Source organism: Triturus cristatus, chromosome 9, assembly GCF_964204655.1.
Source record: "Triturus cristatus chromosome 9, aTriCri1.1, whole genome shotgun sequence".
Taxonomy (NCBI): domain Eukaryota; kingdom Metazoa; phylum Chordata; class Amphibia; order Caudata; family Salamandridae; genus Triturus; species Triturus cristatus.
In genome coordinates this window covers 565,366,943-565,386,207 of record NC_140592.1, presented here as the reverse complement: position 1 = coordinate 565,386,207, position 19,265 = coordinate 565,366,943, and the positions used below count along the sequence as shown (strand labels likewise).

General features: G+C 47.8%; 1 protein-coding gene across 1 annotated transcript in view; it reads right to left on the bottom strand.

The window, feature by feature from the left end:
- Positions 1-19,265, bottom strand: part of ERCC2 (ERCC excision repair 2, TFIIH core complex helicase subunit) — a 1,160,844-nt gene that overhangs the window by 641,236 nt on the left and 500,343 nt on the right. Inside the window, exon 13 of the mRNA XM_085625578.1 lies at positions 14,203-14,321. Coding sequence (XP_085481704.1) covers positions 14,203-14,321 — 119 coding nt within the window. The remainder of the gene's footprint in view (positions 1-14,202; positions 14,322-19,265) is intronic.

The following is a 19,265-nucleotide window of genomic DNA, read 5'->3' as shown; positions in this document are numbered from 1 at the left end:
GTGTAATCAACATGGTAGCTTTTTATTCTCTTGAAATGAGAAACTGTCACCCAGATGTGGCACAATATCGATTCTTTGGCTCCTGAGATGCAGGTATATGAGGCAGGCAGGTCTGTAGTAAATTTTCCATTCAGAGCTCCGAGGCCTAAACTGTTCAAGGTGCTGGCTAACAGGAAGTCACTCCGAATTTACCAAGAGATATTCTTGACTATGCGGGGAATTCCCAACTCAGTGTCTTCAACTTGCTGCCACATTGATGTTAGAGCTGCACCAGCAAGTTAGAATTGAAGCCCCTGTCAGGAACCATTGCATGAAAAAGAAGATTTCCTGATGATCAAAAAAACGCTAGAACACCAGTAATAAACATCCTCCCAAATATCCACAAAAATCCAGTGAATTCGCCAGGATACCCAATAATATCAGGTGTAACTTCAATATTAGAACCAGTGGGTAAGTATGGTGATGTATTTTTAAAGCATCCGAATAACCAAATTCCCATCTACTTAAAAGACAAGATAAATATAATTAACCAAATAGAAAATACTAAATTTAATTAAACTTGAGACATAGTAGTCACATTAGATATTGTGAGCTTGTATACCAATATGCCATCAGGAATATGTGATTGAAGCCATGGAACATGTTCTGGAAACAAGAGGGAGGCTAACAGAAGTCCAAACAGAATTTATTCTGGAAATGGCCGAAATCTTTTGGAAGAAAAACTTTTTTTGTTTTAACTACCATTTCTACCAGCGAATTTAGTGAACAGCAACGGGTTGCCCCTGTGTACCAGAAATAGCGGTAATGTTCATGGCTCTGTATGAGGAGAAATGGATTTCTAGAGAAAACCCTTTTAAACATAAAATTATTTTAAGGAAACGTTACATCGACGATGAAATGAAATGAAATGAAATGAAAATGTGATTTGTAAAGCGCTGCAGCTGCCCTGAGGCGTCCAGGCGCTAAAAACAGAAGAAGCACTCTTGAGGTTACTTTTAGGCATTGAATAGCAGGGTTTTTAGCTGTTTCCGGAACGTAGTCAGGTTAGGGTTGTTCCTCAGCTGCAGAGGGAGGGAGTTCCAGAGTTTGGAAACATTATACGAGAAGGAGCGTCCTCCTGCTCTGGCTCTGCGTATTCTGGGGATTTCGGCCAAAAATGCTGTTGAAGAGCGAAGAGATTTGTTGGGCCTGTAGGGAGAAATCAGGGGGATGATATGGAAAGGTAATGAAGAAGAACTAACACATTTCCTTGATTGGTTAAATTCTAGAAGCATATATATCCAGTTATCCATGACACATAGCAAAAGTGAAATTAATTTTTGGGACTTCACAATAAAGCATGAGGGAGGATGGATAAACATTACCTTGTACACAAAAGGAACTGTTCGCAATTCTATTCTAGACTATTCTAGCATCTATCAGAGGGACCTGAAAGATAATTTACCTTACAGCCATTTCCCACACATCAGAAGGAACTGCTATAAAAAAAGAGGTTTTTTTTTAGCAATGCTACTATCCTTATCAAGAAGTTGCAATAAAGGCAGTATCCCAGGAAGCTTTTAAAAGGGCCATGAAAAGTGCTTGGTATACACATAGAAAAACCTCCTGGGACTTAAAGTTAAGAAGGGAATGAACCGCATAGTCTGAATTCCCCCCTTCAATTGAAGTACAAATTCAATCAAAAAATTAATTAAAAACTTTAAATCATCATCTACAGACTTTAACAATTTCATGAACCACCACTCTTTGCTCGCAGAAAAAAATAGAAACATACCAGATAATTTAGTCTGATCAACTACAAGGAAGTCACAAACTAGTGACAGAACAAAACCTTTTAACCTTTTCCCCGGTTTGAAGACACCATAAAAGTGGAAACCGCTCCACGTGTGCCAGCACTATTGAAGGAGACTAATTCAGATACAACTGAATAATCACGCCCATTGAATTCACAAACTGCAAAACAAAGAATATAGTGTTTTGTGTCACCTGTCCCTGAGGTAAAGAATACAATGGAAAAACTAGCCAAGAAATACATTAAATTAAAGGATTGCATAACATAAATCCAGAATAAGATCTAAAATACTACATGCACCTATGGTACAACACTTTGTACAAATGAACCATACAGCATCCAAAATGATATGGACCGTCCTGAGACATGTCACAGGCATGAATGTGGAGAATTTCCTTTAAAACTGGAGGCCCATTTGAAACTTTATTTCTCTGCACACCATAGAACAGCTTAGCCCATTTGGTACTTTTTTTTTTTTTTTTTTTTTAATAAACTTTATTTTTAAGTTTACAAATTACAAAATTCAAAAAAAGAAACATTTGGCATTGAATCAGTAAAAGTAGGCATATCATTGACATTATCAATGGCTTATAGGGCAAAAGGTAGCATCCGGGAGGGAAATGTACAGTGGGGAAAAGAAAAAATCGTTTACAATCATATCACAGTGAGGGAAGAATCTGGGCACATTACTAAAGTCCACTGCATACTGCATACATTACTAGGGTCAACTCTCCCGCCCCTCATCGTGATTGGACCTCCCGGCACTGTCCAACCCACTCCCCTCCTCGCTGTCGGTTGCCTCTTGCGAAGAAGATCCCCTCTCTGCCAACCCAGAGTGGCACATGTCACGCCAAACTAGTAGATCTTCTTGCAACTTCTCATCCCTTCTGGTAAGCTTCATGTGGAGCGCTTCAGCTAGGGACTTAAAAAGAGATTTTTGACCTAATATACAGAAAAGTGTTGTCAGAGAAGCACAGAGTGAGCTCTCTACACACGACGATGAAGGTGGAAAAACTAGAAATGACACCAGTGAGCAGGCTGGCATACTCCAATGTTGTCACATTCGATGGCCATAGTTTTTTTTTTTTTTGAAACACTTTATTTTTCCAATATTGCATGGAAGTGACAGAACATTGCAAGGAAGTACAAAAGAGAAATAAAGAAACAAAACAAATAAATAAGCAATTCTAGCAGTTCCTGACAGTGTTAATACCAAAAGAGAGTCCGTGATGCAAACGGCCAAAGCATTATGCAAACCCAACAGTACAGCCATCCCCCAAAAGTTGCCGTACCCTAGCAGAGAATACGAATAAGCATGCACATTGTCCCTGCCAGCGAGCCCATTATGTAAGGAATAGTGCTCTAACCAATGAGAGCAGTTGTCACTTTCCGCACCCAAACCAACCCCATAGTCCATCCATTCCCGCCCATCCTCCCCTCGCCCCGCCACTGGAGTTCTCTACCGTCAGTGCCCCCCCCAAACCGACCCCATCCCACCTCCCAACTCCTCCATGTGCAGTTATCCATGATTGAAGGTGTACCACTTAAACGTTCTAAAAGTAACCTCTCAACCCACACCCTCAGGCACTATACCATTATCTGGCTGAGAGTTGGGGGCCTGCTTAAGCTTTTCCAAATAGGCTCTCAAAGGACCCCATATATCCTTGGGTCGGGACGTCAGAGGCATTAAACTGGAATATATCTCCGAATTAGTATTGCAGTATACTAAACTCCTTAGCCAACTCTGTAGGCTGGGAACAGCCTTCCTGCCCCAATGGATGGCGACTTCCCTTTTCGCTAGGAGGAGTCCCAATGCAGTGAATTTCCTAACCTTCAGGGGGATCTGTACTGTGTATCCCAACAGCGCGATTTCGGGGAGTGGCGCCAGTGGCAGTTCTATCATCCGCCCCAAGGTGTCGTGGATCGCCTTCCAATAGGGCTGCAGATGGGGGCAGGACCATGCCAAGTGGAAAAAATCTGCATGCGGGGTCGCGCATCTCGCACAGCTATGCGGCCTGCTGGTGTCTATCTTGTGTGCCATGGCCGGTGTAAAGTATGCCCGCCGCAGAAACCTGAAATGCAGCAACTTATGGCGGCTATTAAGTGAAACGTCCTCAGTGACCTCGCAACATTTTTGCCATTGCTCATCTGTTATAGTGTGACCCGTGTCCACTTCCCATGCTTCCCTCACCCTGGAGTCGTCAACCGGCAATGCTTTAGCGGCGGATTTATACATTTTGGAGATGAGGCGCGCACCATCCTGGGACCCCAACACCAAATCAAGCGGGGGAAAGGATTCGGGCTCAATCGGGTATGTAGGAAGCGCCGCCCGCAGCGCCGACTTCAATCGGCTCAATAGAAACCGAGTAATGAAATCGCACTCCGTGAACCTGGGGTCCTCATCTAGCGAAAATATGTGACCCCCGGGGAAGAAATCGCCCACCTTCACAATATCCAGCGCGGCCAGTGTGCGTTGCACCAGTTTTTCCCCGGTAATGGGGAGCCATCTAGCATTGGGTGAGGGCAACGCAGACGAGTATAGGTGCGCTGCACCCGTACGCTTCCGCAATTTATGCCACGCCCAAGAGGTTGTGGACACAGTCTGTATGTCCTGCCTGTCCCTCGGGAAGCCACTCGGGAGGACCTCGCACAACCGGCCAGGGAGCACCAGATCCGCCTCAGGGCGTAAATATGGGATACGGGCGTCCGGGTGGAACCATGCCGACGCATAGCGACACTGTGCCACCAAATAGTATAGCTGAAAGTCTGGGACATTGAACCCACCTCTCTCGTACGGCAAAGTAAGCGTTGACCAGCGTATGCGCGGCCTCCTGTCCCCCCATATCAAACGTATCAGGGGTGCGCGTAACCTACGAAAAAAATGGTCCGCGAGGGGGATCGGAATGTTGTTGAACAATATAAAAATTTCGGTAGGCCCACCATTTTCAAAATGGCCACCCGGCCCGCAAGTGAAAGGGGCAGACGCAGCCACCTCGTAACCTGTTCCTCCAGGCCTGCAACGGCCCGCCCATAATTCAGTCGAATGATATGCGCGGGGTCTAAATGGATGTGTATACCCAGGTATTTCACCGAATCGACACACCACTCCAGAGGAAATTCGCAGTCCCACCTGGCCGTGCCCGCCGTAAGCGGGAATATGGTCGATTGATGCCAATTGATCACCAGACCGGAAAAGCCGCCAAAACGAATAATTTCGTGAATGAGGGGCGGCAGGTTGACGCGTGGCTCCCGTACGTATAGAATAGTGTCGTCCGCATAGAGGGAGGCCAGGAGCGGGCCAGAGGCAAACTGAATACCTCTATGTAGATGGCGTTCCTGGAGGTGCCTGACCAACGGGTCCATGGCCAGAATGAACAGAAGTGGGGACAAGGGGCATCCCTGTCTGGTCCCCCTGTATAGACGAAACGGGCGGGACAGAGAGCCATTTATGCGAAGTCTGGCCGATGGTTGGCTGTAGAGCAAGGAGACCGTGGCGATGAAACCAAGAGGCATCCCCATACGTCTCAACACCTCCACGAGAAATGGCCATTCCAAAGAATCAAACGCCTTTTCCGCGTCCAACAAGACAGCAGCCGCTGGGATGTCAGGTTGTATTCTATGTAGGACCGCAAAAAGCGTGCGGAGATTCAAGGATGTCGAACGATGGGGCACAAAGCCAGACTGCATCGGTGAAATAATGTACTCCATCAGCTGTGACAGCCTACTGGCAAGCGCCTTAGCCAGGATTTTGTAGTCTAGATTTAATAAAGACAGCGGCCGGTAGGAACCACATAGTGTGTGGTCTTTGCCCGGCTTTGGGAGCAGTATGATAACAGCCTCGCGTAATGTGGAGGGGAGGCATTGCTTCTCCAAGGCCTCTGCGTAAACCTCCAGTAGCTGAGGTGCCAGCACGTCCTTGAACTCTTTGTAAAAGTCCCCCGTAAAGCCATCTAGGCCCGGGGCAGACGTGCCCCGCAGGGTATCTATGGCGTGCTCAACATCGGTTAGAGTTATGGAATTAGCCATAAACTCCAGCATGTCTTTCTCCAAATACACCAGAGCGACCTCGTCAAGATACGCCGTCTGGGCTGTGCCGTCCGGTTCCGCCCTGGATGAGTACAGCTTGGTGTAGTAGTCCAGGAACTCATCCCAAATCGCGGCCGTCGAGGTAAGGGAAGCACCCGACGCAGACTGTAGCACTGTGATGAAAGCGCTGTTGTACGGTGGTCGCAGCATTTGTGCCAAAACCCTGCCAGGGCGATCTCCCTCCCCGTACCTGCGCGCTGTGTGATATTTACCCAATTATAATATTTCCCTATCGGCAGCGTCTTTGTATTCAACCAAAAGGGCCAGTCTCGCCGCCTGGAGCTCCCCGGAGGGGTCACATGCAAGGCGGGAGTCTAACTGGGAAATGTCGCGTTCAATACGGGAAATAGTGTGCCGGAGGTCTCCGAGTACCCCAGCCCGCTTGGATATGCATACCCCCCGTAGAGTGGCCTTGAACCCCTCCCACAGGACCGCCGTGGACTCGACCGAACCCGTGTTGTTATCAAAATAATCCTCTATAGCCTCCCGAATCTCTGACTTGAACACTTCGTCCTGCAGGGCTTTGCCCGGAAACCGCCACCGCCTCTCATACCCCTCCGGACGCGGGATCAACAGCCGCAAAGTTACCGGCGAGTGGTCGGAGTACGTGCTGGGCTGGGGAGCGTGGTGAGGGAAGCAAACCAATCCACAAGTCCGGGCGAGATCAGCCAGTAGTCTAACCTGGTCCAGGTACCGTGCGGACTAGAGTAATGAGTGTACTTGGTAAGGGTGGGGTTGTGATGTCGCCAAATATCCAGTAGGGCGTATTGGGCACAGAGCTCTTTCAGGGCCCGTCGTGCCCGCGGCTTAGGATCCGGGGCTCCAGAGGTGCTGTCTAGCACCGGGCAAAGTGTAAGATTGAAATCACCCCCCACTATGAGTGCCTGGGGGTCATGCCTAGCCAACCGGGTATTTAGATCATGGAAGAATTCCGGGGCGTCCACATTGGGGGCATATACATTAACCAGAGTGACCCTATAGCCGTGCAGCTGACCTATGACCAGTACATACCTCCCCAAAGGATCCCGGGTTATGTCAATAGGAGTGAAGGCGACCCTCCTGTGTATCAATATTGCTGTGCCTCTGGCATAGTTGCTATAGTTGGCAAAATATCTATGTGTGCCCCAACTGGAGCCAAAGCGAGCCGGATCTGAGGGAGGCAGGTGTGTTTCCTGCAGGAATGCTATGTCGACCGCATGCCGGAGCAGGTAATGTATCACCTGCCGTCTTTTACGTGTGTTATTGAGGCCCCTCACATTCCAAGTCATCAGGGTGATGGCTGAAGGGCCCAGAGTATTACCTAACCGTGTCATCGAAACCCCACGTGTGCTGTGTACTGTCAGGATTGCGTTGTAACTGTAACTTCCAAGACAATGCTAACCTGAAACAAGCAAAACAATATACGCCAAATGTGTACCTTTCCCCTACCCACCACCCCCCACCCAGCCACCTGTGAACCCCAAGGCGGCCCTCCCTCTGCAAGCTAATCCGCCCAGCAATCCTAGTGATCACCAGGCGTGCGAGTAAGGTCCACTACCTGGGCCTCAAAGTAGAATGCACAAACTCCGCGGTTACACCTAGGGGGGGTGGCACCCGAAAACTCACCGAACAGTTGAAACATCATACTTAACAAACCCAATTAAGAACCGGGTATTGTGATAACATTGCAATTTCCCCGAAAAAAATCAACTTGAGATACAATATGACAAAATGCAAGCAGCATCAACCCGCGCCGGAATTTGAAAATAGGTCCACATTGGCATCCGAGCCGATGCGGGGCGGGGAGGCTGTCACACTCCCCGCAGCGTTCTGTGTGGCTCGAGTCTTGTACGTGCGGCAGAACTCCTGAGCCTCCGCTGGTGAGTCAAAGATGCGTTATCTACCACCCACATCCACCCTGAGCCTAGCGGGATATAGCATGCCATAGCGGAGTCCCAGATTGCGCAACGCAGCTTTGACTCCCTGAAACTTCCGAGGCACCTCCTGAACCATTCGCGTGAAATCTGGGTAAAATGACAGTTTGGAACCTTGCCACTCCACTGACCCACGTTCTCGGGCCAAGCGAAGCACGGTGTCCCGGTCTCTGAAGTTCAGGAGCCGCGCAACAATCAGTCTGGGGGGAAGGCCAGGATTAGGTCTGGGGCCCAGTGATCTGTGGGCTCTTTCCACCACAAAGCCAGCGGTGAAGGGCTCGCTGCCGAACAAGTCCGTGAGAAGCTTTTCCACAAACAAGTCCATGCGGCCAGTTGACGTTGTCTCCGGGACCCCCATTATGCGTCCGCGCGCCTCCAAATCCTCATTCTTAATGGCAACCTCCTTGAGCAGGCGCTCAGCCCGTTCCAGCCGCTTCAGTGACTGAGCTGTCCCGTCCTCTAGATCGGATACCCGGGCCTCCGCCACATCCATACGCCGCTCCTGCGCTTGCACTTTGGCGCCCAAGTTGGCGATGGTCTGATCTAGGGTATCAAAACGTGAGTCCAGTGCCTTAAAACCTGCTCTCATTTCAAGGAGCAGAGCGGCCACGGAAGCCCCGGAGGAGTCGGGTGGAGCTCCCACCGGCGCCGCGTCCGCCATGCCCGCGGGGAGGGAGGCCGCACCGCCATCCACCTTTTCAAATGGGAGGGTCCTCTGCCGGGGGTCTTTTCGTCCCATCCCGTGGGGGCCCAAGCAGCGCAGGACACTTACCCAGCCCCCACGTGGGTGTATGTATGTTGTGCTGTAGTCCCAGTCAGAGCTCCCTCAGGATAACAGGCAGGCCCTGGAACGATGCCAGCGCTGGAGGGCGCAGTCCGTGGGGCACGTGCAGCCGCGGAGCGCCCACCCTAGAAGGGCAGTGCACCCCCGCTCCAGAAAGCAAACTGTGGGCCCAGGCGCGCGGTCTCAGTACTGGCCAGGAGATGCGCCACGCCGCACTCTCTCGCTCCAAGTCGGCTCCTGGAAAGTATCTCCACACAGCAGGACGAGTTGCGCGGGGTCTCTGCAGCTCTTTAAGAGGCCCACCGGGCGCCGCATGCTGCTCCGGGGAGCCGAGCGCTAGGAGGGCGCGCCCCCGCCCCCACCGTGACCGCCAGTGCGACAAGCTCACAATCCTCCGCCGGACCCGCCCCGCGGGCCCTGTCCCCGCGCACAGCGAGCCGCCACGGGGAGGGACCGCCAGCTCGATCACCGCCCGCAGCCCCGGTATGTACTGGGCAGAAAGCGCAGCCCCCGCTGCCCGACTCACCCGGTGCACTCCCAGCCGTCTCAGGGTGCCATCTGCCGGTCCGCCGAGTCGCTCCTCGCGGGGCTTCTCAAGTGCCGCGATCCACTGCGGCAGTCCCCCGGGCTCCGCCGCCGCTCGGCGCCACAGCCAGACGAGGGGGGGGTCAAGCGCCGACAGGCCGCGCGCCGGCCGCAGTGCCGCTTCCGCAGTCTGGTTCGCGGTCCGCAGCCCCGGGACGGGGTACGACCATCGGGGAAATTGCCGCTGGGCCCGGTGACTCGTCGGAGCTTCGTTAGCTGGCGGCCATCTTAGCTGCCGGCTCGGCCACGCCCCGCCCCTTTGGTACTTATGACGGAACCATTACCTCATGTGCACTCTAGAACGAAATACCTCTGCTGTAAACAGCAGAGGGATTTCCTTTTTTTTGCCTTGGGAGGTGGGGGATAGCTTCCTGAACCTCTTGAAGCTTTTTAAAATTGTCAATGTAATGACGATCTTGCGCATGGTACACTGACGTCATTACATTGAGAATGAAACTTAGTTTCAGTTTTACTATTTGGTGTTCATGAGGCTATCTCAGCCCCCCCCCCCCCCCACAGCACCAAAACACCCGAGAGAGGTATCATTGGAAAGGGGAGAACCTCCCATTTCCAATGGTACCCCTCCCTAGTGGATCCCTGCTTGAGGATCGCCACAAAAAAGCAATCCTCAAGCAGAAACCACCCTGGACACCACAGATTATTTTTTATAGATCAGGGGTGGGGGGCTACCCAGAATGGGTATGCCAATGCCCCCACCCCCAAAAAATGCCACAGACTTTCTGCTCCCCCTTCAGGAGGCAGATGGGGGCAATAGCCCCTTATCTGCCACTCCGGGGGGCCAGAGAGTCCACTAGGCGCCAGGGATTATGGTGCCTTTTGTATACATAGGGCTGACATAGGAGGCTTGCCCGACCCGCCCACAAAATAGCCAGTCTCTTTCTGCCCCCTTGGGGGCATATCGGGGCAATAGCCCCTGATCTGCCTCCACCGGGGGCGGCAGAAAGCCCACTAGGCACTGACCTTTTTTTTTTTTGCAATGTGCCTAGCTGTGGATTTTGAGCTCTAGCGCATCCTCCACCTAGGGAAACCAGGGTGAATCCAGGAGGGGGTGACTTGTGTGCCCCTCACCAGGTTCTGTTACCCAGAATCCCTTGCAAACCTCAAACTTAGTAGAAACAAAACATTTTCCTCACAATTCTGTGATGGAAAGTTCTGGAATGTGCACGGATCCACAAACTTCCACCCATCCAGCATTCCTCTAAGTATCCCGATAAAAATGCTATCTCACTTGTTTGGTGTAGGTCTAGTGCCAGCGACAGAAAACATCCCAAAATGCAACATGGACACATCACATTTTTTCCACTGAAAACTGACCCTTTTTTGCAATGTGCCTAGCTGTGGATTTTGGATCATAGCTTAGCCTGCACCTAGGGAAACCTAGTAAACCTGTACCTTCTTGCAAACTAGACACCTAGGAGAAGCCAGGATGGGGGGGACTTGTGTGGCTCTTACCAGGTTCTGTTACCCAGAATCGCTGGCAAACCTCAAACGTTGTCACAAAAAAACCCATTTTCCCCACATTTCTGTGATGGAAAGTTCTGGAATCTGTGTGGATTTACAGACTTCCACCCACCCAGCATTCCCCAAAGTCTCCCGATGAAAATGGTACCTCACTTGTGTGGGTAGGCCTAGTACCCGCAACAGGGAACGGCCAAAAAAACAACGTGGACACATCACATTTTTCCAGTGACAGCAGACCCTTTTTTCGCAATGTGCCTAGCTGTGGATTTTGGACCCTAACTTTGCCGGCGCCGAAGGAAGCCTAGCAAACCTATACATATTTTAAAACTAGACATCTAGGGAAATCCAGGATGGGGTGACTTGTGTGGCTATCACCAGGTTCTGTAACTCAGAATCCCTTGAAAACCTCAAACTTTGTAAAAACAAAACACAACAACTTTTCCTCTTATTTCTGTGATGGAAAGTTCTGTAATCTGCACGGATCCACAAACTTCCACCCACCCAGCATTCCCCCAAGTCTCCCGATAAAAATGGTACCTCACTTGTGTGGGTAGACCTAGTGCCCGTGACAGGAAACAGCCCAAAATGTACTGTGGAGACTTCAAAATTATTGTTTACAAAAAGACCTTGTTTTGAGAGGGAGTCACCTGCGTTTTTTATTTTGGGCTTGGAGACCATCTAGGGAATCTTACCAATCCCAGACATTTCTGAAAACTAAACAACCGGGGTAGTCACTGTACCGGCAAAAATGTCCTACCACCCAGCGTTCCCCTTGGTCTCAGTTGTGTGGGTGTCCAATGCAGAATCGCCTAAAAAAGTTTAAAAAAAAATATATAGCACTTAGAGTTTGCTGTGCCATCTCTTCAATCCCTATGTTTTTGGCCCTTCCCAGTCGCAGGCCCTTGGCCCACCAACCCAATTAGTAGCGGCCTAAACAAAGGTTTCCCCACCTCTACACATATAACTTTCATTTTTCATGTGTTCCTTTGATTCTCTGGCTAGTTCACTCACTCATGTTATTCATGGGTGTTCTTTCCTGTTGTTGATTGTATGATGGCTTGCCATTGGGTCACAATTTTGTAGGCCTGAGAACACACCCAAGTTGAATGAGTTTTCGGCTGTCTCTAAATTAATTGACAAGCTTAAAGTTTGAATAAAATGCTCTCTTTCAAAGCATTAAAGTATTTAGATTTGTCTGTTATGTAACTGAACAAAGGTAGACTGACAAATATATAATTCATAACTGACGCACTGTACTTACTAACTCTAGCTTGTCAGGAGGGCCTAAATTGTGTATCAAATGTGGAGCTCCTTGGTTTGAAAATTCTAGGGGGTTGTGACAAGATCTCAGAATGTCCCCCAGCAAATCCTGAACTTCAAGTGTCTCCTTTTAGGCTTTCACGAAATAGGTTAAACTAGAAGTAGATTGTTATTATATTGTACTATTGGTTACCTTTTTTTTTCAAGGATTTCTAATGAGTTTCTTAAAGCAATTTTTTTGCAATTTGTAGACAAACTTATGTTCAGAATTCGGATTGACCAAAACTGGATGCACTGTTCCTTGGCTCAACTGAAGTTTTTTGGACAAAGGGGTCATTGTTTGACATTTCATAGGTGACAAAATCTAGTGAATTTGTGTTTTGTTTTAAAACGCTGCTGGCGTTTTCCCCAGGACTAATTTGGTGGACCCATTTGTTGACCGTTTCAATTTTGGTTCACTCACGTTTGCGCTAGATGCCTCTTCTTTTTGTTGTGTTGTCCACCTACATTTGCAGCGTTTGGACAACAGTGTTTCAACCTTTTGGCAGTTTGTGTCTGAGTTATATCTGCAGAGTATCATGCTTTCTAGGAGTACAGTAAGGCAGTTGGTCTGATACAGTAGCCAAAACCACACAGAGAGCAACTGAAAGCAGTCCACGAGCGTCATGGCTTACCATGATGTCATGGCAGAGTTATAAATAATCAAAGCGGCTGTCACCACACTCCATACTGTGGTAAGGTGTTAAGATATGCAAGCCAACGCAATCTTCAGTCACCGCTGCTGTCAGATGCTTCCATGGGTCTGTGGGAGAGCAGCAGCAGCGAGCGCCGGATGGCAACACCCCACGCCACTGGCGATGCTAATGGGGCTGTTGGCCTCCCCCTGCCACTGCCGGTAGGTTGAACGTGATTGGGGGGTGCTGCGCAGCGTGCACTGCACGAGCGGCCAGCGGGAGACGCCAGAGTTTTTAGTCACCACCGCTGCCTCTTCAACGAGCCCGCTCCAATAAGGCTCGCTGCCCGCCACAGGAGACTCCTCCTTTTCCACCTTCCACACTAACAGGTACTGCGTCAGGAACATGCGCAGTACCATCCTGCATGATGCAATGACCGAGTCTTGCGTGACACACTCACACACGGCAGCCGACACACTAACGTTTTGCAACAGTTTGGAAAGCTCTGCTGTAGACTGTGGTGTTTGAAAACAAAATATGAGAGTTGGATAGACCAATGGATGGAGAGTTGGATAGACCAATGGATGAAGAGTTGCGACGAAAGTCGCTCCGCATATGCATTAGGTGTTAATCATTATTTGTGAATTCGTTTTGTTAAATGAGGCTGGCGAGACAACTAAAGCGGCCTCTATCAACACCCCAAAAAAATGGAGAGAAACAGCAAAAAAATACAAAGACAAAAAAAGAAGAAAGAATGACGAGTGAGAAATGGATTACAGATGAGGGACGCTGAGAGAGAAGAATGTGTTGTGTGTTTGCTTCTTTAAGAAGGAAATGAGAATATGGGAAACTGAAAGGAAGAGTTAAGAGCAAGACATATAATTCAGATCACAACTAACAGTAAACATTACGCTTTGCTAGACTATGAATGTTCTGTAATAAAACAAAGTGGTGGGCGTAACGCTTGGATTAATCAAAGCCACCGGTAATTATTGCAGGGCTCAGTTCAGCCCATAGTTTCCCTCAGTATGCCACCACAGACGGGGAACACATTTCTGAATCGTTTTCGGATGTTGATCAGTGATTTTTTATCTACAAGACACAACTTTCAAACATATTAGTATGTTTTATCTGTTCCCACATGAAACTTCAAATATGGTGGTTGGAGAAAGAGTTTGAACTGGGAAAATAACTAAAGGAACTCCAACTTGTGGTAATTGGCATGTTAGGCAAGATAAAATGCAAAAAGAAAGGCAGTCCACGGTACCTATTTATCAAAAACCTTCAAAAAAAGTGTAGTGACACTGGTATTCAGAACATTGCATGTTTTTGGCCCAGAGGGACTGAAGATGCCATATATGTAAACAAGGTGGAAAGACCAATGCAGCCTCTGGCACAGATGTCTAATGCTATATTACTATTTCCTAGTGTCCAAGGACCTCTTTGTCTTTGACATATGTGTCAACAAACTAAATTACCATTAACATATACAAAATGAGGTTTGCACTTTTGCCCCTTGTGAATTAGATATCATGAATCTGTCATTTAGCTACAGGCTTTCCATATTTAAGGTAATACTGATAAGCGCCTCCATACTTTTAGCCTACATGTCCATGTCATTCTTACCTTTAGCGTAGGTGCTAACTAGGGTGGCAAAGTTGGCAATGAGTGTGATGGGGGAAAAATCTGCAATATCTGCAATCTCCAATGTGCGTAGCAGCGAACGAAGACGCTCCGAGCAAAATCTACACAGGAAAGAAAAGAGAAAATGTTGCCATAACATGCTACTTATTTATTAAAAATTACATGTCACCAAAATGTGGACCGGAAATGTGATGAAAGAAGTTACTTGTATCTACGTACAGTTCTCCAGTATTGGTATATTTAAGAAATTCACATACTAGAATAATTCCCCGTCATCAGAGGCGCAACTAGAGCCAAATTTCGGGGGGGCTAAGAAAAAATTTCGGGGGGGCTGAATCTTTAAGCAGTAGGCAGAGTGAAGCTGCAGGGGCTCTTAGAAGGGGTGAAACAACAGCAAGGCCTCATTAACATGCAAATGGACTTTTAAAGACCTGTGAAGTGCTCGGGTGCGGCTGTGTATGCACAAGGGAAGCTCTCTCATCCCGGGCTGCCACACACGAGGGGGGGGGGGGGAGCTGAAGACCTTTGATTCCAATGGGTGTTGCACGCCTGCCTGTCATCTAGTTAACAGTCCCATGAAAAATTAGCTTACAAAGTTAATATGCACTGAACTAAACTACTCCAACCCCTGCCCACCAAAGGAGACCAGCATAGTTCATATTTCAAAATACAATTGTGAAAGGTTATTAAGCCAGGTGAGCCTCGGAAAAAGAAAGAGGTCTGCTTGCAAATCTATAGTAGAATACCAAAGTGAAATAATTAGAGTTATAAGCTGTTACTTGTTTCTTCTCCAGTACTGGATCCTTTATAGAGCCACAAGCTTGCATCAGAATAGCAAGAAGTGCATTAACATTTTGTGAATACAATATAGCAGAATGAGGGGGAAACATGCTTACAGTATTGGAACAATTTACACAGGGTGCTTGGCCACTACCAATTCTTTAGATAATTTTGCATGTGAAAAGTAGTGCCTAATGAAAGTGAGTTGGATCTTCCACGAGGCTGCTCAGCTACTATCAATAAGTTGTATTTGCAAGAAAGATTGTTACTGGATCCAAGTAACTTTTTCTTCCGATGACACTTCTACCTGCAGATATTCCTCATCTTTCAAATAGATTCCAAAGCAGTCTCCCTCACAGGTGGTGGGTCTGAAGGATGGTCAGATGAGGCAATCCTGAAGGACTGAGTACGCAGAATGGCCATCGATTTGCACCTCCGAGTCCACATTATAATGCTTGGCAACAGTGTGAAGGTAAGTCAATGTTGCTGCACGACTTGGGCAAGGCTGAGGTGGAAGCCTTTGCCTGGGTAGAGTGGGCCCAGATTCCATCTAGCATTTCCCTTTTTGCAAGGGCATAGCATAATTTGATGCACAAAATTATCTAGTGGGACAGAGTTCTCTTCTAGGCTGTTTTACCCTTTTTGCTACCCGTCTATCCAATGAAGAGCTGGTCATCAGACCTTATCACTTTGGGGTGGTCAAACACAAGAGGGTATGCAGTTCTAATAAGGCAAAGGGAGGGAGGTCAGGTGAGAAGGCAAGGTTATCCCTTAGAAAAGGAGGGAAAGGGGGATCCCTCCTTTCGTAATTGCGGCCCTCACACACCCAGCCTGCTGGGTATCATGCTTCATCATAGTGCTTGCTCCTCATCAGGACGGCGCTGCAATACCTGACGGGCACCCTATGAGGGGCTCTTTGGCGGAGATCTCTTTTTTCTTGCCATATGGTGCCGTGGGTGTGGGGGACCTCAAAGTGTAAATGTGCTACGTGAAGGTCAATAGACTGTGCAAAGGTAAAACAGGAAATGGAAGTCCAAACAAAATAATTTTAATGAATCTGGCTTCCAACCTGATTAAAAAATAAATATAGAGTGGCGCTTTTCTGATTTAATGCATCATGATATTGCACTCAACTTCATGTGGTCATGTTTCTTGCCTGTGTGTCAGATTGATCTAGCTGCAATTCTTCAGGACCTAGAAAGGACTGTCTATCTACACTATTAGTGGTGTTCTGGTTTACTAACTGTGATATACCACACAGTGCACCTCACAATGTGGTAACTGTAAATGCGATGGCCAACCCAAAATCTATTGGTGACTGGCACCATCAACTCCTGGCAGGTAAAAACACCTGGAATTTCCAGTGTCGTGGCATGAACCGCAGGAATGTCGGAAGACCTACCCATACGCTGCCGAAATGGTCTCTGTAGTTAGTATCTGACTGACTGCTTGAGATCCAGCTGATGCAGCTGCTTCTCCTTGGTGAGGTGGTGCATGAGCTAAAAGGTGGGAAGGGCAATAGATTGGCCTAGATCGAAAGGGGTCACCAAGTTAAGGTGTAAAGCTGCTTTACTCACTAATGTGCCTCACCAACATAATTGCAACAAGAAAAACAGTCTTAAGTGTCAGGAAGCACAGTTGACAACTGTGAAGCGACTCCAAGAGTGCACCCATCACAAAGGCTTAAACCAAGTTTATGTCCCATCGGGGCATGACAAAGAGCATAGGAAGAAACAGATGTCAGTCCCTTAAGAAGCCGTATTGTTGTAGGCAATTTGAACAGGTAACTGGTCAAGAAGGAAGAGGAAAGATGACAAGGCTACTAAGTATCCTTTGATGAGGCACAGCTCAGAGCCAAGATGGGCCAGCAAGAGCGCAAATCGGTGGACCTCAGATAGGCGAGCATTCAAGGGATCTACTTCCTATTCGACACACCAAGTTACAGAACCGTTGGTGGAGGGGCTACAAGTAGATAAGATCACATCGATCACATCTGATGGTAGTAGGAAGTAGCTCAAGGGTCCCGTTCATTCTTACCTGGAACACAGACCCAGGACCTGCTGGCCTTCAGGAGACTCCTCATGACCTGGCTATTCGAGCAGTAGCAGCAGCCCCGACCCACCCCCACCCCCCCCCCCCCCCCAGCGCCTTGAGACCCTCACGGGGGAGTTGTGCGCTCTTCAAATGTATTGATTGATTGATTCTCCAGAAATGAAGGTGGAGACTTTTAAGGTTGGAGTGCAGAACTTGCTCCTCTGTTTGAGTGAGGAGGTCCGCCCTGAGAGGCAGATGGAGTGGGTTTCACAAAGAGAGGTACAGAAAGTCTGCATTACACATCCTTCTCTGCATGTCTAACCAATGAAGATGACTTGCACTCAGCCCAGGTGAATCTTCTTCAGAACATGAGGGATCAAGGATAGGGCAATCAGATGGACATCCAGATGGTTGGTGACTAGCCAAATCCCATGCTACTGACCCCACATCCATAGTCTCAATGCTTCTTGACAGAGAAGGTGAGATCCCACTCTTCCCTGCTTGTTGACATGCCACATCACGGTTTGTGCTGTCTGTCAAGACCTATTAAGACAGACAGAGCGAATGAAAGGGAAGAATGCCTTGAGCACCAACCGAATCACCGTCAATATGATTAGGTTGCTACTCAGGAGACTAAATGCCTGTAATCTCGAGTTCCTACAGATGAGCATCCCACTTGAGGGTGGCTGCATCCATCACTACAGTAGCCACACAAAAGGAAACCAGAAGGACGTGCCTTGAATTAGGTTCTTCTCTGCCAACTACCAGACTAGGAATACCACAATGGTGTCTGCAAGATATCAGTCATGTTGAAAACACTGACTTAGGGGGCCTTTATTGGAGATACCTCATGTGCCAGCACTTGTGCGTGACCAAGAGGATGCAGGAAAGTAGCAGACCTAGCAGGTGGAGAACCGTCATGACTGGAATACAAGCTCCCTCCTGAAACATCAGATTCAAATTCTTAATGTTCCAGATCCTCTCTGACAGAAGGAAAGCTCAAAGCAATATTATAACCAGTACTACCCCTATAAACAAGAGGGCTCTGGGTGAGTCTTGAACATGTTGATGGAATAACCCATGTCTGGTTGACATTATGAGATGGTCATTTGTACTGATTTCTGATTAACGTTTTACTATTTTATCCCTCTGGATTGGTAGATAAGATTTTATTGCATTCTTAATATTCACAATTTGTACAACAGTGTTTTTGGGTGAGTTGGTAGTACACTTTTTGACAGATTCCACTGGTCGATGCTGCTGCAAATCTAAGTGCTGATCCATTATATTAGTTGGTGGTGGGGAGGTGAAAACGTCATTCTCATCATTGGCTGTGCAGGATGCCATTGATGATTCAGGTGAGTGGCCTGGAGATTGCTCAGATGGCAGCTCTGGCTAGATTGGCAGCATGGGTGGAAAACATGATACAGTGGTAGATTTGCCAAATTGGTCCAGTATATTTTGAAGTGAATTTACATGGTTTGGTTGGATGGGAGGCAGAAGTCATTAGACTGGGGGTTATTTATGGAAGTGATTAAAAAGCAAGGTAGGGGCCTATGTTAATTGGGAAAGTGCTTGAGAGGCAGAATGGTCAAAGGAAGCACTGAAAAAGCATCATTGAGAGTGTTAAGGGTTAAGGCTATAGATATTTTGGCTAGTGGTTCAAATCTGCATCGGTTAGAATGGATATTATAAGGGGAAAGAATAAGAACTGTTAGTCAATACTGATGTGCTTTGGCGATCCGGAGTAGGAGATTTGGTATAAGATTGAGGCATGTAATTGCTGAGAGAATAGTGGAGAAAAGAATAAAGTGTGAGATGAGGTAGTGGAGTTAGTGAGAGATAAGAAATGGGATCCTGTTGGAGAGTGTGGCAGTGGAGGATGTGTTGCCAGTGGTTAGTCTTTAGGGGGCAAGTCAATGTGTGATGAGAAGAGGGTAATGGAAGAAGGGAGGTACTGGATGAGGGGATGGAAGTGGGGTTAGGACAATCAAGAATGAGTTTGATGATATAGAAGGAAGGTCAATGGAGGAGTAAGATACCTTCATGAAATAAAGGCAGTACAGCCAGTAGTGTTTTTCTTTCAGGATTCACAGTAGCTCTTTTTAAGAGTGTCATTTTTGTCATTACAGGTTATCCGATTAATAGGCATTGCTGTACGCTGAAAATTATTCATGCCGACTTGAGTAGTTGGTTTCTCATTGACTGTTAAAGGCTCTTATCTATGTTAT